Raw genomic sequence first — 18038 nt, 5'->3', positions numbered from 1 at the left:
CTCTTTAACATTAATTTACATCTCTTTGTATAAGGTTAATAATTTTATATGTTAAAGTAACATTAGAAAAAATTTTTAGTACTTTAACTAGCCCTAAAACAATAAATAAAATACGTTTACATTATAAACTTTGTTTTACTAGAATTAACAAAGTTGTTTATTACACCCTTAATAATATTAAAAGCACTATTATAAAAAGCCATTAGGTGTTAGTTGTCATATTCCAACACTTAATAATATATAACATACATAAATTAAGGCATATTTTATAAAATTTAAGTAAAGTTTTAAGATAAAAAATCTAAACTAAGCTTAATACTCTTTAAATTTTTAACCACAATTGCCATTGTAGGTATAAAAATATTGCACAAGCAACAGAAGCATAAAATTTTTACCTATAAGATAAAATTAAACTGATTACTAAATGTACTTTATTTTAAGCAACCTTGTTTAGAACTATCGATATATAAATAGAAACAGTTTTTATCTTATCTAAAGTTTATTCTAGCGAAACACTACTTAACTTAGGAACATATTAGTTTTTAGACTACAAAACGTATTATAAAATACAAATGTTCAAATAAGTCACAGTACTTCATTCGATGAAGCAACTAAAATTCAGCTTCTTCAGTTGCGTACTTCTTTGTCCATTCCCTGCAAACTCTGTCGTGTTCTTCGCGATTGTTGACGTACTGATCTGCTATTTCTGGCACGAGACAGTTATCAGGGTTGCAGTCAAAATGACTGAATTGATAACAATGTTGTTCGTATAGACATAGCCGCAGCCCAATTGGAACCAAGAACATCTAAACTGATATAACCATCGCTGCTTACATTGCAATGGTATATTTTCGTTTTAAAAGTAACATTTGGTGGTAGAAACGGATAATCATTCGGGAAGCTCAAATCTAAAATGAAGGTTCCGCCTTCAAAAGGAGTTCCCGGAGGTCCTTGAATGGAAGCTTCCCATTCAAACAAGTCGTCTTCTTTCATGTTAGCGCTTATGTCAGTTGGTGAGCTTAATTTAAGTTCTTCCAGCTCTTTCTGAAGTCTTTTTGATGCAGCGTCAAATTGCCAATAACAGGTGTTTAAAGAAGCCAAATTCCTTACGCTTTTGCATTGCACCGACTTTTTGTAAGCATCCAAAGATGATTCACTTTGTTGATCATTAACCGAAGCGCTCTCAGTTTTAGCAGCAGAATCTGCTTCTACCAATTTTAACTGGTTGAGTTTGTCTTTAATTTCGTTTATGTTTATTTTATCGGATGACATATTAATCATTATTTTAATAAAAGCTGCGTATTGTATAAAAATAATTATTAGATGATAAACTATTTGAATAAATAAAATATTAGAGTTTTGTACTTAGTACACACTATAAAGAACAATTAAATTCATACTAATGTATTATAAAAAAACTAATAAAAGAATACAGAGCCCAAGCATCGACTTCTGTATGCCGTGAGACAAGCTCAAATTAATAAGGTTTGATCATACAACTTAGATTATCACACCAAAAGCTTTCGATAGACTAAGACTTCTCATTGAAACCCTTCAGTCAGTCGCAACCGAAAAATTTGTGTATGAAAAGTTGCTAAATACTAACACCAAACAAATATATACTGAAGCCAAAACACCGTCAATATATATGATTAACACCTAGTCTCATGAAATCGTTTGTTTGGTGATAATGTTTATACAGAGCATGTGTTTCTACATATTTGCATCTCAGCTACAACAGTTGCTACAAAAGTAACAGCGTTTTAAAAGAATAAACTGTTTTACGGACTTATAGATACTATTTCTACATAATACCTGAAACTGCAGGCAAAAACATTTACATCAATTATTTAAGTTGTTCTTTTGAGAAACTAGTTTCTCCTCATTCGTGCAATTTGTTTGAATTCATAAGAAGAGTACTTAATTTTATTTTTTGAATTTTTATCCAGTAATATAAATAAACGGCTTAACAATCAAGCACAACGTTAAAAAAAAAACAGAATTGAAAAGTTAAACAAACAAACAAAGTTTCAGAATAAGTTTTACACTAACCTACATTTTATAAACAACTGCAGGATTATCTTTTTTGTGTAAGATTTAAAGTCATCTAAAAACTGTACAGTGTATTTTTTGATTTTATGTAGTTTTATCACTTTTGGTAATTTTTAGTAAATTTTCCAGTTTTTTGTTTTTTCAAAAAATTATAAATTCCACCATAAATTTTTTTAATTGTATAAAATTGTTTATTGTGTGTTTGTGTGACATTTCGCCACGTGTAAAAAAAACTCAGCTTTAAAATCAATGGTTGCATTTAAAGATCCCATACATTTTGCATTGGGGCAAGTTTTTAGAAAATCGGTTGGTTCCAAGGTGAAATTTTCTTTAAATTATCTTAAATTTTGTAAAGATTGTTTTTTTTACATTTCCAAATTAAAATTTTTTTAAGCTGTAAATAAAATAAGATGTAAAAATAAGCATCTTACTATTCACATATGCAAAATAAATTATCGCTTTAATATTCTATCCTTTATGTAATCTGCAATTTATTTTAAACTTCTTAAACTAAGCTAGAATAAAACTCAACTTACATAATGTAAAAATAACCAAAGATATTGAAATATTTTTCATATCTTTACCTTTGAATTGTTTATTTATATAGAAAAAACTGTTATAGAAAGGTATAATAGGTAGCAAATCAATGTTTCATAACAGATTTATGCTAATTGTATAAAAATAATGGCCTTTAAACTCATCTAAAAAAATAGGTACGAAAAAAATATTTAAGTTTATCAGAACTATATATGATAGAAATTAAACTTGATTTGTGAAAATTTATTTTAACTTGTTTTATTTTTTTCCCTAATCATTAAATCCTATCACTGTAAGCTAAAACTGATTTTTGAAAAGTGTCAAGCTAAAATACAGTTACATTTGAAGCATATTGCTGATTGAAACCATTATTTGTCTTAACTAAATAACTGTTCAAAAAATTCAGCATTACTTAATAGTTGTACTTTAATACCTTTTAGTTCTGAAAATCTAGTAGCTCCTTAAACTGGGAGCGAGTCTAAATTGCACGAAGGCACAAAAATTCACGAGGGAACAAAAATGCACGTGGGAACAAAAATGCTCGAAGACGTTGTTGCATCAAGGGTGAATTTTTCACGAGTTACATTCTTGCACGAGAGTAAAAAAATACAAAAATAAATAAAAAACTAAAAAGAAAAAAGAAACTTGAAAATACCTTTTCAAAAAAAAAAGTTACTGACCGAGGGAAGGGTTAGCGGTAACAGTGATAATTAAAAAAAAATGATAATAAAAACTTTCGGACCGAGGGTAAGAGTTAGGGATACAGTTATAGTATAAAAAAAAAAAAAATTAAAATATTTTATTAATAAAATTCATAAAAAGATTACACAATAGAAAAAATTAACCCGTGCAAAGTTATCTGCTCGTGCAAAGTTATCTTCTCGTGCAAAAGTGTCTTCAGTCAAAAATGACCCTATATGCATAAGTATCTTCTTGCAATTTTATTTTAGTGCAATTTTATCCCCTCGTGGAATTTTGTAAGTAGTTGCAATTTAGACACCTACCCCTTTAAGCACAATTACAAATACGCTTATGCTATTTTCATTCAATTTATTAGATTTTTAATAATACTTAATATATATATATATAAATGTAACTTTTAATTTCTTGTATAAACAATTTTGATTTACGACAAAGTATCTCAAAAACTTAGTAAACTTTAAGTAAAAATCATATTTGTCACCTAAACTTTATTTGATATAAGAAAATTATTTCCTGGTTAGTAAATAACTAATTTTAACTAGTGACATGTCTCAAAAGTTATTTTTTTATAATTAAATATTTAATATTAAAAAAGTAATAAACAACATTTTACTCTTACAGTGATGCCCCTCTTTGATTCAAAAATCTTCTCTGGTCTCTGAGTGACTTTAAACTGTACTGCATCATCCTGTGTTTTTTTATTGATCTTTAGAAAAATATTGGCGCACACTACTCATACCTCATGGTTATTTTTTTTCTTAATAGTTATAAGGAAGGGATGCATGTGTATGTATCAGGGTCGCCAAATTTTTTTGGCAAACTCTCTCCAGGTTTTTGAAATTTCTGCCAGGTTTTAAAATTAAACATTTTAAGGTCTATTTTTAATAAACCTTTATGGTCAAATTAAAAAGCTATCTTAAATAGTTTAATGACATTTAAAAGATATTTTAAAGCTGTTAAATGTGTTTATTCACAAAAAATGATTTTAATGATAACTAAAAATTCTTATCTGTACGATAGATTAATTGTGTCTAATAGAAATTTTACTCTTTACATGAAAAAATTGTTTAAAATTACAGTTTATTTTCAAACTTTCACAAAGTCCATGTTTTTTCAGTTTTTTTAGCCTCAATTGTCAAACTCCAAGTTTTTCTGGGATTACAATTTTTTTTTGCAAACCTAATGTGTCTTCATTACATGTTCACTATTTGTTTTAGAGATACTATTTTCAATGATTTACTGTTTAAATTTTAAATCAATCAAGATATAGAACAAAAAAATGGATAGTTTTATCTAAACATATTTATCAACAATTAACATTGTATAAAAAAGAAAACAATTTGAATTTCTTTTTTGACACTTTAATAATACAACATAAAATACTCATTTGCTGAAACAAAATCAAATCATGCTCTATATTAATTTCATTTTTAAAACGAACATTACAATGTTTTTTTAAATTATACTGAGAAACTAGCTGCAAGGATTTAAAAAAAATCATTAGCATTTCTAATTCAACTTTTTTTTACAAAAATAGCTATATAAAACCACAATTTGTTAAAACTTGATCAACTAAATCTCGGTTGGGATCTAGATAAAAGTCTGTTCTGAGATTTTCATAAACTTTAGAACTATTTTGAGGCATCCTGAGTTAAAAAAAAAATATTCTGAGTTACTCAAAGTCATCTTGAGATTTACTAGAGTTTTAAAACATCAAGAGTTATCATGAGTGACCTATAGTGTAGCAACCCTGCTTTTAAATGGTTTTACAATTTACTTTTAGATTAATGAAGGTGTATATCAGGGATTCCTAAACTTTTTTCTCAAGACTCTTTTAAAGAAATTTAAAATGCTATGGTCCCCTCAACCTCAGAATATCTAATGTAAATTTCAAAACTACTATTTATTATTCTTAAAACCTTTTTACTTTTATATATTTATTATTTTTTTGCTCTTCATCCTAAAGTCCGGAAAGCTTAGTTTAAAATTATGACCTCAACAGACATAAATCACAATAAAAATTAATATCAGATTTAAGACAAAAACAAGTTATTTATAAGAACACTGAATAACTATTCCCAGGGTTAAAAATTCTTTATAAGGTTTTCAAAACTAATTATAATAATGTTTTTAAATAAAACTGGTTATATTAAACATCTAAATTTTGAAAATGCATCAAATAAATCTTATTAAAGATATTGAAAAAATTTGTTTTTAAATTTTTAAAATTCTGAAAACTACCCTAAGATCTTTATATAAAATAGAACTTTCCTGAGTTATCTTGAGTTTAAGAAAATTTAAAATTATCTGAGTTACCCTGAGTCATCTTAAGATTTTATAAAGTTTTAAAATATCTTGAGTACCCTAATATGTGGCAAACCTGCTATAAGTTAAAGCATTTTTAATCTCTCTTTTCTAAAAGTAATTATAATTATTACTTTAAAAAAGTTTACAAATTAATATAACAAGTTATTACTTTTTACATCTACAATAATTTTACTGCATCTTATTATATCCATCAAAAACTGTAAAATAAAGTAAAAACTCAAAAACTAAGAGTAGTTTTTTCTAAACTGTTTGTTGCAGTTAGCTCTTTGAATTTTTATTAAAATTTTCATATTTTTAACTTATGAATGCTTTTTACAGAAACTAGTATCGTTCATATTAGGTGCTACATTTTACTTTAAAAAAATTGTATACAGTCCTTATTAGTATACTTTATAATATAAATAATATAGTTTTACATTAGAAGTTGTACATGTAACAGTCTTAGAACTCCTAAGACAAAAAGCTAGTTTGGATGACCAAAATCTACCATGGCCTTCATTAAACTAGCCAGAGTTTATGGAAAAATATGAATAAATAATTTGAGCACAAAAAAAAGTACTTTCTTTCCAGGTTAAATATTAAAAAATACCAAGTTATTAACCGGTAACTAATAATAAAATAGAAAATAATAATTGAGAAAGAAAAATATTAACTTTAGAAATGGTATCCAAGAATTTATGATAAGAGTCAAAACTCTCTTAAGTTTTATAGACCCTGAGCATGATACAAAAATTTGCACATATCTTAATATCTTGAGTGTAAGTAATGCAACCCTGACATATTTAAAGGTTGTCTTGTGTTACAAAACAAAGTAAATAACAAAGGAAAATTAATAAAAGGGTAAACTTGTAATAATTATAAAATTATTTGGTCAGTGAGATAGTATTAAGAGAATTTTAAATAATTTTGAAAAAATATTTTGTTTGTTTTGTTTTTCAAGTATTTTACTACCATTTCAAAAATATTTAATGAAAATCACACTTGAATACAAAAGCCTTTTTTTTAAACTTTTTTGTAGAATTCAGTAGTATTTTTTTTGTATCTATTAAGGTTGCCAAAGGTTTTTTAACATTTTTTCAAGATTTTCTGATTTTTTTTCCAGTTTAAGACATGGTTGTTACAGATCAGGCTGAGACAAATTGCCTGACTTTTTCTAAATAAGACTCTTAAATTAAACTTAATCTAAAATACATAACCTAACACTTGAAACTATACATAGCTTTCAGTCTAATTTTTATACAGGTTAAAACAGCAGTTTTTTTTTGCTGAATTAAATCATCAAACTTTCATTACATCACTTGAACCATTTGTGTATGATTAATTCAGTTGCAATAAACAGCTTTGTCAGGAAAATAATTGTATTATTACCTTATAAACACAGCTTGTCTGAAAAAAGACACAAGTTTTTAACATTTCCTAGCATAAATGTATCTAAATAAACCAAATGACATATAAGGAATTTTTACAATTAATACCTTAAAACAATAATGTACTTGTTCATTATGTTAATAGAAAAACTTTGCAGTTTTATTAAGGATATTTTACTAATTTATACCAGATGAAGGCATTGGAAAATAAATAATATTTCAAATTTCTAGGAAAATTTTGGAATTTTATTCTGAATTTAAAGGATTTTTATTTAATTTTTTCCATTTGAAGGCTTTGGAAAATAAGGAAATTTGCAAATTTAAACTGCCAAAATCTGACTTTATTTTAAATTTTATCAAATTTCCTGACTTTTCTTCAAAACCCCCCATTTTCTCCTGGTTTTTCCTGACATTGTCATTTTTAAAAGTTTTCCCTGACTTTTCCTGAGCATGTGGCAACCCTGTTTAGAAGGTGAAATTTAAGTTTATTTTCAGTACAAATTTTAATTTAAGGTAAATAACTGTTTGCAATGGTTTAAAAATATAAGATACTGTAATGTTAACTTAGTTGTGATTTCATAAAAATTCTTTTACTCAAAAAAATAATTCCTTGAATTTTTTTACAGTTTTTTATTTAATCTAAATTCCATTGTTTTAAATATAGAAACTATTTAAAAATCATGTTTTAATGAGATTGATTTAGGTTCAAAATTTAAAGTTTAACCAGGTTATTATTCATAATTTCATAAGTTCTAGTTTTTTCCAGATTATTTAAGACTAAATTGTCTAACTAAAGGTTTTTCAAATTTCCAGGCTTTTTTGCAATTCTGATTTATTCAGCTTTATACTTACAAACTAAATAGTTTCTTATTAATAAAAAGATAAAACGTGGTTGTGAATTCTTATCTTATTTATAATATGAAAAATATAAAATATTGCTTTAATACTAACTTTTGGTAGATTTAATAACAAGTATGTAACTTGTTTCAAAAACATTAAAAATTAATAAATGTATAAGAATATGATATGCTTTTTCTACTTAACCATGTACATAACATTTTAGAATTCAATAAAAAACTATGTGAGGAATTTGTTAAGTTTAACTTACTTATCTCTTTAATAGTGATAAACAACGATACTAAGGTATATTTAATAGGTATTAGAAGAAAACTAATGTCAAAACTAAAAAATATCTAAAAAACTAATAATATTAAAATTTTATTTTGTAATAGTTCCTTCTATAGAAATAAAGAGCCATATTGTAAAAGCCCATAACAAAAGCCTAAACAACTTTTTAAACTATCTTAACAGGGACAAAAATTTAAAACTTAACATATTAGAATCGTAAGTAAATGTTTTAAAATGTATTATTAACTAATTTTCTTTTATATTAATATCATTTATAGGCAAGTATGGAAAATATGGCAAAAAATAGCAAAAAAAAAATCAAACTTTAAATTCAGATGTTATAAAAATGGGAACGGGTCTAAATTAAGCGAAGACAAAATTGCACGAGGTTACTAAATTGCACGTGGAGACTAAATTGCACGAGTACAAAATTGCACGAGTAAACAAAAATGCTCGAAGATACTTTTGCACGAAGACTAGTTTGCACGCAGGCACAAAATTGCACGAGGACTTTTTAGCACGAAAGCTCAATTTTGCACGAGTTACAATTTTGCACGGAAGGTTAAATTTGCACGACAGACAGTTTTGCACGGAGGGTCAATTTTGCACATAAAAAAATACTAACTTAAAAAAACTAAATAAAAACTATATTAAAACTTTCATATTTTATAAAAAAATAATAAACCTACATAAGTGTAATTAGTTTTAATTCAATAAGGCTTTATTTTTTCTTAATTTGTTTAGATATTTTTAATTGAAACTAAATTATTGTGTTTAAAAACTACTATAAATTTGAAAAGTTTTTAATAAAAATAAAACTAGAGTTTTAATTTAATAACAATATCCCATATAAAAGAATAAACATGTATTGATGTAAACTTTTCTAATTAAAATTGTAATAAACTTAAATATTAAATAAAACAAGGTTAAATATAAAAATAAATAAATAATATTTACATTGGTAGGTGTTAAAATTGCACGAGGGGACAAAATTGCACGAAGAGCATGCAAAATAGTGAGACAATTAAATAAATTTAGAAAGGAGAAAATCCGTCTGATGAAATTATTGTTGTGCATTGTACAGAAAGTTCTGTTACGGCTGTGTACTTCCATAAATTATACTTAAATTTTTTTTATTTTGTTTTATATAAAAGTTTTAAACATAACTTATATATCATTATTTTCTATTTGCCTAAACTTTATCCTAGTTGCATCACTATTTGCGCGCGTTTTACTCTAATTAGCTCGTAAGTTTCTCCTGCTCTGTTTTTTCTCTTTATCTAACCCAAACTTGCGAAAAAGCAATGTCAGAAGCAATTTTCTTCTAAAGTTTTTAGAAGAAAAAGGAGATACAAGCTTTTGACTAAAATGAAACAAACAAAATAATACAACAGCTACAATTAGTTAATTTCAATTTATAACAAAAAAAACTTGTAAATATATACAAAACTCTTTTTGGTAATTATATTTTAGTAACGGTTAGAATTTAATTTTATAATCTAGTTTTAATTTTTAGTAATACAGTTTTTTTTATTGATTTTAGTTTTCTTATTTAAATTGTTCATTTTGACTATTTTAATTATTATTATTTCTTTTAAACTTATTCAATTATTTAATTCATTTATTTTGACTTTTTTTTTAATTTTATTAATTTTTGATTTGGAGATTTGTTTAATGTATGTAATATTTAATTTATTAATTTTAGATTTTTATTATCCTTATTTATTTTTTAATTAAAAAAAAAACTTATTATTTAACTATTCTATTTTTTATTGGAAAATAATTTTTTTACGTAAAAATATTATATATACATTTTTATTTATTTATTTATTATTATTTTTTTTAAATTTGTTTTGTTATTTTTTACTTAATATTCCTTTACTCTTTTTATTTTATTTGATTTCTTATTTTTTACTTTAAATTTTTAGCTTAATTTTTTTTTCTTAATTTTTCATTTATTTAGTTATAAAGTTTTCTAATTCAAATTTTTTTATTTTTCAAATATTATAGAATTTTTTTTGTATTTTTCTACTATTTAGTTATTAAGTTTTTTAATTCTGACTTTTTTATTTTTTAAATGTTATATAAGTTTTTTTTTGTGCAAAAGAGTCTTCTCGTGCAATTTTGTCCCCTCGTGCAAAAATGTCTACGCGCAATTTAGACCCGTCCCTGGGAAGGAAACAAAATCCGTGCGAAACTGACCCTCCGTGCTAAACTGTCACTCGTGCAAAAATTACCCTTTGTGTAAAAGTGTCTGCGTGCAAAATTGTCTGCTCGTGCAAAAATATACCCTCGTGCATAAGTGTCTTCCTGCAAAAATGAACCTTCGTGCAATTTTGTCTACGTGCAATTTTATCTTCGTGCAATTTTGCGCTCTCGTGCAAATTAGTCTTTGTGCAAAAGTATCTTCGTGCAATTTTGTGTTTTCGTGCAATTTTGTCCCCTTGTGCAATTTTGTACGCTCGCGCAATTTAGACAGCTAACCTATAAAAATATGCTAAAGAGGTCCAATAGAATTTCTATAATTGCTAAATTTCTATATTTTGCTACACTTTGCCGTTTTTGGCACATTTTTCCATAATTTGCTATGATTATAGACAATTACTTAAATATTTTTCACAGATACTGTATACAACATCTCAATATATAAAGCTTTTGTCCGTTATAATATATTTTATATTCAATAGTTATATATTTGAAATTTTTTTGATAATGGTTAAAATTTATTAGTTATATTAGTGACTTTCCAAATCAGTTTAAATAGCACCCAATATTATAATGACTATTTTGTATATTAATAATATTAGAGTTAAGTTTTTATTAATTCATTCTCAAGATAGATGTATTAAATAGTTTAATAAAAACATAACTAGACTGCTAGTTTTCATCTATAGAGCATTTACAAATTTTTAGTTTTAATAAATAAACTTAAACCTTTTACTAGGAAAATATTAATTTTTGTTTTTTTGTTCTTATCAAAAGGAAATAGATAGCGACTACTAATGGAGATTACAAATAATTTATCTTTGCTCAAAAAGTAAACTTAATGTAAAAACAGTAAAGAATGTTTTGTATTTATTACAATGTTAGTTATACCAGCTTAGCGATTAAACAAATACTATCATATACAGTAATTGAGTAGTTTAGAAAAACATAATCACTGTAAACAATCGATTGGTTTTTAGAGAATAACTGAACTTTAAAGTTATTTATTTCACTTTATTTCCTATATCAAAGTGCTTTACTAGTTTATTTTCTAGTATTTTTTAAAGATAAAAGTATAAAAATAAAAGCATTTACAAACGTTTGTTTGTATAAAACATAAAAAAATAAGGTGAAATTTAATATTAATCGAAGACATAAACAAAAATCAAAAATTTAACAGTTTCTAATTTTGTCATGCGACAAAATCATACCACCGGAACGAAGGAAAAGAAGAGTCAGAAGTGAAGGGAGCTGCTCGGAGAAGGGAAAAGCTTCAAGCGTAGAAAAGATCAATTTAGAACTGAAGAAGAAAAATTGTTTTACAATGGCAAGTACCAGAAGTTGAGGTCGGACAAAGGCTCGAGATGGCCGAAAATTAGCACTATTAATTTTGAACTCAAGGTTTTTTAAGCCAAGAAGCTCAAAAAATAACTAAACCATATCGGCTAAGGGTCCTCCGGTTTGCCTTAGTGCCTATTTAAAAGAAGAAAGCTTTTTTGAATTGGAGGCTTCGATTTAAGGACCTCAATGAATTCCTTATGAAAGTCAAACTTTTTTTTAGACTAAAATAACCCTGATGAATATCAAATTTAGCCACCAAAAGTTATTTTTCAACCAAAAATCTATCACTGTAACATTAACGCTGAAGGTTACATTAGCATAAATATTCTTGGCGACTGTTGATCGGCGGGTTTGAATATACGAACAACATTGCTGTCAATACAGTCGTTTCTCACCGACTGCAACCCTGATGACTGTCTTGTGCCAGAAATAGCAGCTCAGTACGTTAACAATCGCGAAGAACACGACAGAGTTTGCAGGGAATGGACACAGAAGTACGCAACTGAAGAAAAATACTTGTAACAACTGATGTGGTTTGTTATGTGCTTATAAATGCGCTTTTTCATTGGATAAAAAACGTATAAATAAAATTTGTTTTGAGTTTGAATAACTTAGTTCTGATATTTTATTTCTTAGATATTACGAAGTACCTCTTTTAAGAAAAAATATTTTTAAACCATTTTCTTAATGTCTTAATCATCAGAACTACTAGTAGAATTTTTCAAAGTTTTTTTTAGTTTAAACAAGTTTCTTAGTTAACTTTTTAAATTAGCTATGAAAGCTGAAATTGTGTCAAATTTTTTTGTCATCTACTCATTAACTCAAAATACTATGCTTAAAACTATAAAATATAATTATCTAAGTGAAAAAACATTTTCTTTGGAAAAATTTTGTTTTCCAATTCTAAAGTTTTAACTTATACTATTACAATTTTTAGATAGTCGCTTAACAAGTGTCTATTATAAACAATAATTAGTAAAGTAGATAGACAAAAAAAACATACCATTAATAAATGCTATAATGATGCTATAAGTTGTCCTGGTCATGACATTAAACTGATCCTGGTGTACTTCTTGATAACCAAAAGGTTTTTTTGTACACAAGGTACAAATTTTCGAGCGCGTGTTTTTAAACAATATATAAGTGGAATAAAGGACCTATAAAAAAGCTTAAACAAGAAGTTTTTTTTAAACTATAACTAAAGTGTTTAGTAACCATTTGTGAAATCGAATTAACTTTTTAAGAAAACTTGGATTAAAGTATTACTAAGTTTAAAATTAATTGGTATATAACCAAAATATAATTATATAATATTAGTTTTAATTCAGGAAATAGTAACATATACCTTAGTATTTTATATACTGTTGTTAAAATATTATTTAAGTGTAAATAACTTCATAAATTTTCTGTAGTTAAGTTATTTTAGAAGCTTGGATTTTATTGTATGCTAAAGCAATGCATACATTTTATTAGTCTGATTTTCTAACCATGTCTGCTTAAACAAAGATAAGTGATTAGTGATTAGTTTACAACTTTCTACTAAGTCCTATTTATTTTCATTACCAATATTCTTCTTATAAAATAAAAAATTGTTAATATCAATTAAAAATTTTATAAGTATATTTTTACGTCCAGTTTCTCATTCTTATAGTTTATTAAAATGTGATCTGAAAACATTAAACGCTAATGTTCAGGATAATTTTAGTTGTTTTTAAACTTTCATTTAAAATTATTCACTAAAGTACCCCTTCATTATTATTCGTGATTTGTTAATATAGTTTTCAGAGTTAGGTTTTTTCTAAAAGGCTCTGTGTAGTTATAAATATATGGTGTAGCTGTCAACTTTGCAGAAGCGTACATAATTGCACAAAGGGACAAAAATTTTTAAATATTTTACTTCAGATGATTTCGTGTTTACGCAAGCCGTAAATGTGAAAACAAATGAAGTTTTTTCGAAGTTTCCTACTAATAGAAGGCTGACGTAGAAAACTAGTCTACAGTTTTTCATGTCACTTTTTTAATCACACAGACAAGTTCTTTTTTTTTCTAAAAAAAGATAATTCTATTCCAGCTTAATAAATTTTATTTAAATTTCTGCTTTTAAAATACAAAAATCTTAAAGAGCCAATATACGTTACAAATAGTAGCTAAGGCATTGTTGCTATAACTCAATCAACAAACTTCTAATGAAAACTTCAAAATTAAAAAACTGTTTTTTGAATATTTAATAGTCAGTTGTAATAGCAACATAACCATTTTGGAAATTTCTGACCACAATATAGTAAACTTTCTTTTAACAACAAAATTTTAATTTAAATATGGGTATTGTTAAAGTTTACAACTAAATTAAACAGATTTAACCTCTGTAATCTTCTTAAAGCTTTGTTAACAACACAGAATCATGATGTAACTATCGTGAGAGGTACTTTCCGTACACAAAGATCCTTAGACTTTTTTCTAATTTTTACAGTAATGTGCGAAATTAAATTTCACTAAAACATTTTATTATCAAATTATAACTTTGATTTTTTTTTTTCGGTTTTTAATAAAAAGCAATAAGTAAGAACTACAACTAGGGGTTCAAAGTTTTTTTTTTTTGCTCAAAAACTGAACTTGATGTAAGAATAAAAGAGATTGTTATATATCCATTAGAATGTTAGTCTTATCAGCCTAGCGAATAAAAAAACATTGTTTATGAAATACAATAGTTAAATAGTTTAGAAAAACGTGCTTAATAAAACATCTACAAACAACTTAAAATAAAAAAACTGAAATTTGAGGTTTATTTATCCTATTAAGTTTTTTGTATCAAGCTAATTATTATTTATTTAAAAAATTATTTTTTTAAGCATTAAATGTATTTAAACGAAAGGATTCAAAAATAAATTGTTTGTTTGTTTAAAACATAATAAATGGTATACTATCAAAATCAACCCGTGTTCAAAATCCATCCGATTATTTTTTACAATTTTCTTAGTTACTAATATATTTTATATATTTTTAAAAATCTATTTATTAACTTTTTATTTGTTTTTTACTATCACTGTTTCCCCTAACCATCGTTCGGTAAGTGGTTCTCGAATTTGACTTGGTGGATTTTGATCGGGTTAAATTAGATCGAAAAATATTAGTTTAATATACTTAATTAATTAAATCAAAAAACTTAGTTATTAGTCGGGAAACACACCAACCCCTACCCAGACGTGTTATAGAACAAAGTGATTTATTTAGTTGATATTAAATCAACTAAATTAGGTTGGATTTTGAACATGTCCCATAAAATATAATGGTACAATTTAATACATATTGAAGACATGAACAAAAATAGTATTAAACAATAAGTAAAACCAATAAACTGTTGTTTTACTCAACAAAAAAAACTTTTCGATTAGAAAACTTTATAAAGACTCTTGAAATTTGTACAGTTAAACTTAAAAGAGATTTTTGGTTCGTGTTGTTATTATGCATCTGTGTATTTTATGTTGTATTTTTTAATTTAAACCAAGTCAAAGTAATCTTTAAATGAATTTATATCAAGATAATTTTAAAAAGTGTTACATGCAACAACTTTATTTTTTTTTTTTTCAAATAATTTACTTTAAAACAAGTTTCAACTAGCATTAAACATTTGTTAAGGTCAGTTTTAGAATAAGTTTGTTTAGACTTTAAAATATTTCAATGTATATAAATTAAAGTTTTTGTAGAACAGAAACTAAAATTTAGCTTTTTAAGATTTATGAAGTTTAAAATTAAGCTAGTTTAATTTTTTTTAATATGGTTTTGTACTTATTTAGTCTTAAACTGTGCAAGAATGTCATAAGTGTCATAGTGACGAAATGTTCAAAAGTGACGCTTTATGCAAAATGAAACCAGTATGAAAATGACGCTGTGCAAAATAAAAAAAAAGTTCCTTGCAAAAGTGACAAACAACTTGAGTGGGAATTGACCGAGTGGGAATCGATTCGGTTGAGAATTTATTCGGGTTGAAATTGATCAGATGGGATTTGATTCGGAAGGAGTTGATCAGGTAGTAATAAAGCGGTTGGAAATTGTGCACGGATGGGAAATTATAGTATAAGAAAACGTCAAAGAAAATGACGCATAGAAAGATCCTTTGGTCATCGAGTAACACTCCACTAGCTAATAATTTTTTTTAATCAGAAAAACTTATATTAAAAAAAAACATACAATTAAAAACAATATTTTATTACATACAGCTAAATTTAAAAGGATAATGGTATAAAAACAGAAAAGAGTGCCTAGTAATTCATAGTCTTAAATATAGTTGTAGTAATAGCTTTTTAGTTACTTTAAAGGGGACCTTATGAAGATAAGGTTTAGGAAACCCTGATTTAAAGCAGGGTGTCATTGACCAGATGTTAAAAGGTATTCGTAGTGTGCGACTCGATAGCCAAAAGTTTCTTCGTGCACCAGCTCTTAGGACGAAAAACTTAAAGCTTTTTTTTGTCGTTTAACAAACTTAAAGCTTCCAGTAACTACTAATTAGAGTGCTTATTAACTAAACATTTATTAAGTATTAGTCATCCTAATTTTGTATAACTCCGTTAGTACTCGTCCACAATTACGGGCTTTGATCCTCAACATTCCTAGCTACGCAACAGACAACTTTAACTTTATTTTATTATTTATTTTTAATACATAATATGCTCTTAATACCTCAGTTTTAAAGTGTACGTTGCAGCAATTTTTTAACACGCTGATAAAAAATTAAGCTTTTGTTTAAGCTAATTTACAAATAACAAGTTCTTAAGAATAGTTGAATATGTTAAGATCTTCATCTTCTACAATCAAACATTTTCGAATGATTTTTTATTTATTTTGTTTTTGAATAATCGTAAAAACTAATCTCATGCGACTTACAATTAAATTACATTTTTGTAGTAAGGTTAATAAATTTGTTATTAAAATTTTCACAACGTCTTAATTGTGAAATTGAATCAAAATTAGAAAAATAAAACTTATTAGTAGATTTTAATAACCTACAAAGAATGATGAAATCATTCTATTTTATTAAGTTAAATTTACAAGGATCAATAAAACTGTTTAAAACACCTATAATAAAACTAAAAGCTTTATTCTAAAAAGACATCATATTTTAATTGTCGTAATCCAACATTTAAATTAATTTAATATGTTTAAACTAATGTATAACTTATAGTTTTAATATAAAAAACTTAAGCGAGACTCATTGAATTTTTAACCGTAATCACTATTGGGAGTATAAGCATACTGCACAAAGTTACTGAAAGATAAAATTTTAACTTAAAAACAGAAACTTATATCTATTATTCAAAACATTTCGAGTTTATATCAGACAACCTTGTTTACAACTACCCGTATATAAATAAACAAAGTTATTTTATTTTGTTTAAAATTTATTCTACCGAACTACTACTCAACTTAAAAACATAAAATCTTCTATACTACATTACATGTTATAAAAAACAAATGTTTAAATAAGTCACAGTACTTCGTTCAATAAAGTCACTTTAAGTCACCTTCTTCTGTTGCATACTTCTTTGTCCATTCCCTGCAAACTCTGTCGTGTTCCTCACGATTGTTGACGTACTGAGCTGCTATTTCTGGCACGAGACAGTCATTGGGGTTGCAGTCGGTAAGAAAAGACTGTATTGACAACAATGTTGTTCGTACAGTCATAGCCGCAGCCCATTTAGAACCAAGTAGGTCTAAGCTTATATAACCGTCACTGTTGATATTGCAATAGTATATTTTGGTCTTGAACGTAACCTTTGGTGGATCGAACGGATAATTAGTCAAAAATTTCAAGTCTAAAATGAAGGTTCCGCCTTCGTAAGGAGATCCCTGAGGTCCTCGAACAACCGCTTCCCATTCAAACAAGTTGTCTTCTTTTACATAAGCGCTGATGTAAGGTGGTGAACTTGTTCTTATTCTTTTCAGCTCTTTCAGAAGTCTTCGTTTCGCAACGGTAGTTTGCTGAGAATCGTCTATCAGAGAAATATTTTCTAACTTTTTCCATTGCACCATCTTTTTGTAAGCATCCAAAGAAGATGCATTTTGTTGATCATTGACAGAATCGCTCTCAGTTTTATTATCAGAACTTGCTTCTACCAACTCCAACGAGTTGTCTTCAATCTGGTTTATTTGACCAGATGACATGTTAATCAGTATCTAAATAAATGCTGCGTAATGTACAAAAATGTTACTATTCATGACAAACTATGTGAAAAATATAATGTTTTAGTATAGTTTTTGTACTCAGTGTTGTGAAAAACCACCAAACTCTTATTACTGTATAAATAAAACAAACAAAAAACATCAAGGAAAACTACTTGGCCTAAGCCTGGACTGTTGTATGCAGTAAAACAAGCTCGAGTT

The 18038-nt window shown here is 26.3% G+C and overlaps 1 protein-coding gene and 1 pseudogene across 1 annotated transcript; both read right to left on the bottom strand.

The window, feature by feature from the left end:
• Positions 1-611: 611 nt before the first annotated feature.
• LOC145832158 (ubiquitin-conjugating enzyme E2 E2-like) lies at positions 612-1272 on the bottom strand. Its single transcript, XM_082939511.1, has 2 exons — positions 884-1272; positions 612-744 (listed from the first exon to the last, which is right to left on the bottom strand). The coding sequence occupies exons 1-2, from the start codon at positions 1270-1272 to the stop codon at positions 612-614; spliced, it is 522 nt and encodes a 173-aa protein (XP_082795637.1).
• A 15893-nt stretch (positions 1273-17165) lies between these two features.
• Positions 17166-17819, bottom strand: LOC145832157 (ubiquitin-conjugating enzyme E2 D4 pseudogene; annotated as a pseudogene).
• Between the last annotated feature and the right edge of the window lie 219 nt (positions 17820-18038).

This window comes from Thalia democratica, chromosome 3 (genome assembly GCF_965202585.1).
Source record: "Thalia democratica chromosome 3, ktThaDemo2.hap1.1, whole genome shotgun sequence".
In the NCBI taxonomy this organism is placed as follows: domain Eukaryota; kingdom Metazoa; phylum Chordata; class Thaliacea; order Salpida; family Salpidae; genus Thalia; species Thalia democratica.
This window is presented reverse-complemented; position numbering and strand designations above follow the sequence as displayed.